Source organism: Nilaparvata lugens, chromosome 3 (genome assembly GCF_014356525.2).
Source record: "Nilaparvata lugens isolate BPH chromosome 3, ASM1435652v1, whole genome shotgun sequence".
NCBI classification, from domain to species: Eukaryota; Metazoa; Arthropoda; class Insecta; order Hemiptera; family Delphacidae; genus Nilaparvata; species Nilaparvata lugens.
This window is the reverse complement of record NC_052506.1, coordinates 34058538-34066819: the sequence shown is the minus strand read 5'-3', so window position 1 is coordinate 34066819 and position 8282 is coordinate 34058538. Positions and strand designations below refer to the sequence as shown.

The window sequence follows — 8282 nt, the reverse complement described above, 5'->3', positions numbered from 1 at the left end:
GAAGACCTATACAAATAATTATCACTCCCTTATTATTGAGAAACTGGAAAATGTTGAAGAAAATTATTCACCTCATGAGAGTTGTTTATATTGCATTCATTATTACTGAAGAATGACGGAATAATTTACAATTTTTTTAAATTTAGCTTAGCTTATATTCATCCTAAAATGGAGGATGGAAAGAATATGGAATTCTGTGCATCGTACATCGCATATTTCCTGGACCATCTATTGACAACACTATGCACACATTAAATTCATCTTTGAAATCTATTATATCGTAATTTAATTCAACACTTTACTGATAGATATTACCACCAATTGATTGAGAAGAATATGTTTTCGGAATAATACATGCTGCATGACTAAGCAGATAGGAAGTCCGTATTGAGATGCATATGAAAATGTTGATTGTCAGATGAATTTCATGATTCACCAAGTGTGACATGAGATACATTGACTTTTTGGCGGTACGAAGTTCGCCGGGCAAGCTAGTTTGAGAGTAAAAATGAACAACCATCATGTATCACAGTGATAGTCACCAGCTGATCAATTCATAATAATAGTGAATATTGATAGTAGGAAATATTTCGTAGAGAATAATATCGATATATTGATGCAAGTCAGTGATCGTTCAATGTTCTCTGAAACAACAAAGAATGGATAGTGGAATATTGAAATGCACATTTTCCATCAATGAGACTGCATAAAATATTCAAATGAGTATTTTTATTAATGAGCAACCAGTGAAAACATACAACAAAGGTTGTGTTAAATATCTTACATAAAAAGGAAGTACACTGTGTTAAGTATCCACAAATTATAAGGAAAAACTTAAATCAATCAAGTAACACAGTTATCGGTCTGTTTAGTATGATAATTTTAAAATAGTACAATATAGTTCAACAGAAGATTTAAATTTATAGTAGAGAAAGATAGTCTGTTGAAAGACCGATGTTGCAAAAGCTTCAATCAAGTTGACTTCAAATCAAAGTTCGGAGACCCCACCTTGATTATTTTATAGATGGCCCACCCGTAACGGAAGATCTGAAGCCTGCCTGAATGAGGCCTCCATGAGAATCCTATCATCGATCGAGGATGAACAAATCTGAGTGTGGAGCCGGCTCAACATAAAACCTCAACAGATTGTTGCAAGTCAAGCCCTCTATTGTCACAATTGAATAGCTATCAAGTCAACAAGACATCTGAACTGATTATGACAAATTTATTATTCAATAAAACAAGAAAAATTAGTGAAACTTTGTTCAATCAATTTGATTTTTTTTAATAGTAGCTCAATAATGGAAATGATGAAGTTAGGTAGTGATGTTGATTCAATAAATGCTATGTATACCTTGAAATATATGACATAAAATTATTTCCTAGGTTAAAAAATGCTGATTCATATTTCACTTGATATTACAAAGTATTTTTGATTTCAGCGCACATCGAATTGGATAGAACATAAGATGCCTTGGATTTGATTAAAATCAGAAACCGTCAATTTAAAAAAAAAATACTATAAAATCAGATAATTTTGATTTGCAGTTTAAAATATTTATTCAAATTGGCGAAGTATAGAAGTCTGACGATTATCGAATTTATATCGAACACAGCGAATAACCAGTAAATCTTCAAAATATTTAATTTCATGTAAGTTTTTCACTCCTATGTAAAACACTTTACTTAATATGAAAGTAGGCCTAAGTCACATTATCAATACATTATTGATAACATTGAAATTTCCTTCTCTGTGATCTGGGTCCCCTTACTTTCATATAAAATTTAAGTAATTTTTCTATCAAAATATATACAATTATAAAGAAATTATACCTTCATCAAAAATGTTCAAAAGTAATAAAATCGCAAAAATATTTAAAGTTCATTGTCAACATCGCAAGCAATAGGAACTTGAAGAATAACTAGTACAAAAGATTCTGAAAATGTCTAGAAGACTAGAAATCAATTGAAGAATTTTGAAGTAGACATAAAATAAAGAATTTAACTCTGCTCGAAATTTTGCTAAGGAAGCAGTTTTCGACTAAAAAGCTGTCGCTCCTTTTCATTCAAATGTCAAGTTTTATAACTCAATAAATAAATTAAATCTTTCTATGAAAAAATAATAATCTATAGTGAGGTCCACGTTATAATGACAGTGGTAAATATAGGGAACAGCATTGCCGATTCTCTGCCCTGCCACTGCCTCTATAGAAGAAAGCTAATACTTTTATATATGATGTGATATCAACAGTTAATTTTTGTTATAAATAAACAATTATATTTTATTCATCAAGAAAATATAGTTTTCTATGATTTCATAATAAATATCCATAATTGAGATTAAATATTCTGTTAATAAATTATATTTCTATATTGTTAAAAACGAACTGGATCTATAATAGGATAGCGCTATCTGCTTGTCTAATGATGGGCAAAAATGTCAAAACCAATGTTAATCAAATGCTGCCACTATAAAGTGGACGTCACTATAGCCAACAGTACAGCTGCACATTTTTACAGGATTTAGGACTATATTTCTCCAAAACAAGATTGTTATGAACAATGTACTTGGAACCTGTCCTTCATGGAAAATTAATTATTCAAACTTTGAAAAGATTTTTCAATAATGTATGTTTTTTAAACCGGTTTAAAAATATGCATTTAAATAAATCACAATAATAATTTTATTCGAACCGATACAAGATAATGATGGAGCAGCACTACGATGCATTAATGACTGGAAGACATTCATCATAAAATTACTCATTACTTGATGCTCAATGAGTTAATATTCATTTATGAGTTAATGAATATTTATTCATTTCAATGCGTTTTCTCCTGAACACATTTCAAACAACTATTAGAATGTATCTGTACAGTATTTAAGCCTCATTACTATAAACAATATAATAAGTAGAGCTCCATCGATTAAAATAACGATAATAACCTAAGGATATGGATATAAATGAACTAAGTAACTAAATTACAATAAAATATCTAGTTAGTTATGAAAAATATACTTGTTATAAATTTATATATATATATAATATTATATTACAGTATAAAACTTTCATTTATACACTTTTTCGTTACACAATATATAATATGAAGAAAATAATCATGAAACAATGTCTATTATACAACGATTATTCAAGTCATTAGAAAAATATATTTATATACATGTACAATTCTTTTGAAGCATGTTACGTTTCTATTTTTAATTCAAATGTCGGTCTATCGAGTCACATCAACCACAATATCAATTTCTTAGATGAAGGATAAATACAAGGAATTTACAACAACAGTACAATATTTCGGAGTTAGATAGCATTAAACGGCACAGAGGTTTATTTAATAGTTGTATTTTGCAAAAATTTGTTGAATGATTGTAGAGTACGAGTCGGAATGATAAGAAACAGTAAAAATCAGAGCAGTGTCCAAGGAAGGAACATTTCAATCCCATAGAAGCTGAGGAAAGCCGGGATTCCTCATATTCCTAGTACTTTATTAGTACTGAACTCATAAGTGGCGTATTATATATAATATATAAAGTTTGCAAAATCATAGGAAACTGATTTTCTGTTACCAAAATTCGGAAAATTTCTAACATCTTTGAAAGGCTGCTCAACACCTAACAGTAAATCTGAAGTCATGCCTCAAGACAAGGCTCTCTGCCTCTCAGAAATGTCAATGTGTGGATCGCCACAGGTTTCTTCATCCACATGCTGAGCTAATCCTCAAGGCCAGGCACCTTGAGGAATGCCTTCGGATTAGCCGTTGCGTGTGAAGCCGCCTTTAGATGAATTTTGCAACTTGGTAGTAAAAATCGGAAGTAATTTAATCGATCTATTCCTGAACTGTAAAGTTTGCAAGATAACAAAAATAAAATGTATTATTATTTGATAAGGGGTAAATGAGGTTGAAGACTCAAGTGGATTGGATTTTCAAGTTAATATAGGAGTGAAATGCATCAGAACAGCAAATACAGTAGGCCTACATGTTTTTTAAAAATTTTGATTAAGGTTTGCAAGTTTGAACATTTATAGAACAGCTAGCATTTAAACAACGTACACACTATAACCAATTACTCAAGTACACAGTTATTTGAACTTGATCAACAAGAGGTTTTTCTCCCCAATTCAATATTTTATTCATTTATTCATACAATTATGATAGGGAGAAAACAATAGATATTGCCCAAAACACGTCTTCTCCCAGCAGCTAGAACTAACCAGCCAATTATAAGCATTTAAAGCGGTATAAACTAATAATTGTGCATGAAATTGAGCGCACAATCTTGTCTAATTTAGAGAAAGCCAAAAAAATATTATAAAATTATGAAATTTTTCATGTTTAAAATCAAGAAAGGTTTTGTAGTTTGAAATTAAGCAAATGTGGATTACATTTTTCAGCTGCAATTGGTTGATAATTTATTGAGAAACCTCATTCATTAGACTTAGAAAACCCACAAGTATAGAGTAAATCAGTAACAGAACAAGCATCATAAAGACGTTTACAATGGTAACTTTGGACCTATTTTGTAATAGCTCTAATCAATATTCTAATTTGTGCTTGAAAGTTGATTATTCAAGAGACACTGGAAAATGATAATTTTAAATTGCAATTATATGTAAATTATAACTTGTAATGAGAATAAAAACGATTTTTCAATATTTTTGGGATTTTTCAGACTGTCGAAAAATTACCTGGTCTTTCAAACTAATCGTGGGGAGAAACGTGATTGAACATGACAAACACGCAATTTGAAACCAAACCGATTTTAATATTCTATAATAATGGTAATTTGAACATTCAAGTTGGATATTTCTGATGAAAGAATTTTGAAACCTTCGATAGAATAAAATAATATTGTTCATTTTTGAGAGAACACCCTACATCATTCTAAACATTAAAAATTGCGCCCAAAAGTGCGTTATTGTGTGCTAGAATGTCAAAGCACCTTTTTGACATGATTTTCCTAGTAAACCTTATCAAGTTCGTTCATTCATAACAGAATCAAAATGAAAGCAAAGAATGTGATGTAAGAAATTGCAAGAGTTAAAAGTATAAAAACAGCACTAGAGAGTTTTATTTTATGCTTCATGATAAAGTTTCACTTGATCGCCCACCCTTTCAAACATACATAAAATGTTGTGGACTATAATAATATTATCTATCATACTTTACACCACAATTACATGGTCAATCATGATTATGACGATTCTAAAACAACACATATTTCTAATACAACTTCTTCCATTCGTCACTAATCTACAAAAAACAGTTCAGTTTTTCAATAAGGCCACCAATTTACATATTATCTTGAAATATGGCACTAAAACAAACACACAACAAAAATACTGACACTGGAAGATGGATAAACGAAAGAAAGCCAACGAGTCGAAATGAGCCACAAGTATGAGATTTTAAAAAGCGGAAAGTGAAACTTAAAAGTCATAAGCAACAAACTAAGAAGCGTTTTCTAAATAAAATACCATTTTTTGAATAATATAACTGATACGCAGAACTGTAACAGCTCAGTCAATAATTTATACAAGTTCTAGTTAGGCTACAATCGTATTTTTTCAAGGATATGCCGAAATAATTAATTATCAATAATCATAACTATGTGTCGTGTTGGTTACACCAGTTGCCATACGAAGCACCACCTAAACTATAAACACCTTTCATAGTTTACAACAATCAATGTAAATTAAATAATATGTATTAACATTTCAATGTAAACTTGGGGTGTAAATATAAGTTCTCAATTTTACTTCATTCAATGAGAAGCATTAATGTTGACTCAGTGTACCAATGTGAATAATGGAGATCTACAATATACACTGATGTTGTATATTAGCTTTGAACGTGATCTTAAGATTCTTTACTCCCCAATGGAATCTACGCATCATTCAAACTTTTTAATCCGTGAATATGATCAGATTAAATAAAATGAGTCTCATGAGAGACTCAAACCAATTTTTAGAAATCAAATCGTCTATAGTCTGTGCAAACCTCAGTTTGAAGCATTGCTCTTAGCGTACAGCGCTGCCACATTTCACGGAATCCAGAGAGCCTGTGGAATAATTGTGCATGAGAAGAGCGAAGAAGAGGGTGCAGATCTGACTTATTCGCAGATCTGACATAATCAGCATAAAAACGGCATCAGTGTGCTCCTATTGATATATTGAGATAACATTGGCCATGAACCTCCATGCTGCAACTAAGGTTTGCACGGACTATATGTCACTTATATAAATACTTCAACATCAATGCTTATTGATTAATTATCAATGGCCTTTTTAATAGTTGGCTGATTGGTTAGGTGATGCTGCCAGACATCAACAACAAAATACTAAACTACGAAATACCAAAATGAAACTCAGAGGTCAATAACGTAGCTCAAACTACGGTTCCAAAGAACACGCTAGAGTGAAACTCAAAACAATTTGTTCACCTCAAATTTTTACCATAAAGGTGAAAAAGTAAAATTCAAAGTTTTTACGATCATATCAATTTTTCTTTTTTAGCGACATCTACTAGTCTGAAGACTATACCCAGTGAATGATATTTTTTTATTACATCTAATAAATCGGCAAACGGAAATGACATTTCTGTTGAAAAATCAAGATGAAAAATGCCAGAAATATTACAATTTTCTTTGTTCTCAACAGTCGAAACAATAGTCAATTACGAGATAAAAAATATAAGAAAAATAAAAAATGTAATTTTTCCATTGCAATTCCATTTGATATTATAGCCAATAATAAATTAAGATTGAAAGCTAATATAATTCAATTGAACTTTTCTTCCTTTTCCACTACAAGTTTATCAATTCATGGATGGAGAATGGACATTGATAGAAAGAAATTTGCAAAGTTTAGTATAATTATGTCCGATTTCCACCCAACAACTAACATTGAAATTGGCAATTACAAAGCGGAAAAAATGTTTTTGTAAATGTCGGTTAGTTTTTGAAACCGTAGCTTGAGCGTATAATGAAAGACTTTCATACTGGGTTGCATCAACCGAGTCAATTTTGATCGCAATTAGCAGTAAGTCAAGTAGGTTTGATCCAATAAGACTGAATGTAACCCAGGGGTTGATGCAACACAGCATAATACTCAAATTAATGAAACTTGCGCATTGGAACAGCTGAGAAAAGCGCAGTTTCTGAAACTGTCCAAATACACAAGTTTCATTCATTCGAATGTAGGCTGACATGTCCAAAATCAGAGACAACTTGAGTGGCCAGTCTACGAAAAAAGTGATTGGTCACCAACACATACACACACACGCACACAACACTCGTTCGTTCGCTACACTCATTCACACAACACACACCCACCGATTGGGAAAATATCAATATATATTTTAAATATATACGTATATAATTACGATAGAAACAGTAGAGTCGTAGTAGTAGAAGGCAATATTGGCACTTGACGGGGGGGATGGGGGTGGTGGATGGGGGAGGGGGATTAGTTGGGGCTATGAGGGGGCGCCGCCCCCCTGGCCTTGGCCTCCTCCACCCCCCTGCTGCGGGGGGCCCTGAGGCGTGTTGTAGGGGTGGTTCGAGTTGCACAGCACACTATACACATTATCCACTTTGCTCAGACGCTCGAAGAACGGAATCAGATCGAGCATTTCCGAGTCAGTCATGTCGTCAAACCACGAAGTAACAGGCACCTGAAACATAATCCATTCTATATAATTGTCCTACACCAACATTACTACAAGCATATCATTCATAAATAATCTATGATCAATAATAATTTGGGGAAAGATAGTAATGAAAGTGAAATGACATATTCTCAGATTATATGAATATTTTTCGCCATGTTGAATGTCATACGAAAATTATTGATCAGAGAGAATTATGAGACCTGAGCGACAGAAATTAATTAGATGTGTTCTTATAGCAATCGGAAAGAGCAGGAGGATGATTAGTACTGTACATCATTTTAAAAAGACTAACATATCATGGCAATATTTCCATTATAAGAATGGTGAAAGAAGAGGTTGAGTTGATTAGTTCTTAAGAGGGCGCCGGAACTAGCTTTGGTGAAGAATGAACCGCGCGGCGCTTATATATGGGGATTTCTGGAAAAATGTTTTCATCTGCTTAAAGAAGGCTTGTATAAAAGAATATTGTAACAGTTACAATGAATAAACGAATAAAACATACATGTATATTAGGCATTTAAATCTTTCAACCAATGGTTTACTCCTAGATTTATTAAGTAAAATTTCAATTTCCCTTAAGAAACAGAGCCAAA

At 32.0% G+C, this 8282-nt stretch overlaps 1 protein-coding gene across 2 annotated transcripts in view; it reads right to left on the bottom strand.

Annotated features, from left to right (window-relative positions):
* Positions 1 to 707: 707 nt before the first annotated feature.
* The window catches only part of LOC111057073 (carboxy-terminal domain RNA polymerase II polypeptide A small phosphatase 1), a 38198-nt gene continuing 30623 nt past the window's right edge, over positions 708 to 8282 (bottom strand). For both annotated transcript variants that reach the window (XM_039423588.1, XM_039423587.1), the window contains exon 6: positions 708 to 7692. In XM_039423588.1, the coding sequence (XP_039279522.1) occupies positions 7495 to 7692 (198 nt within the window). In that variant the 3' untranslated portion in view covers positions 708 to 7494. The remainder of the gene's footprint in view (positions 7693 to 8282) is intronic.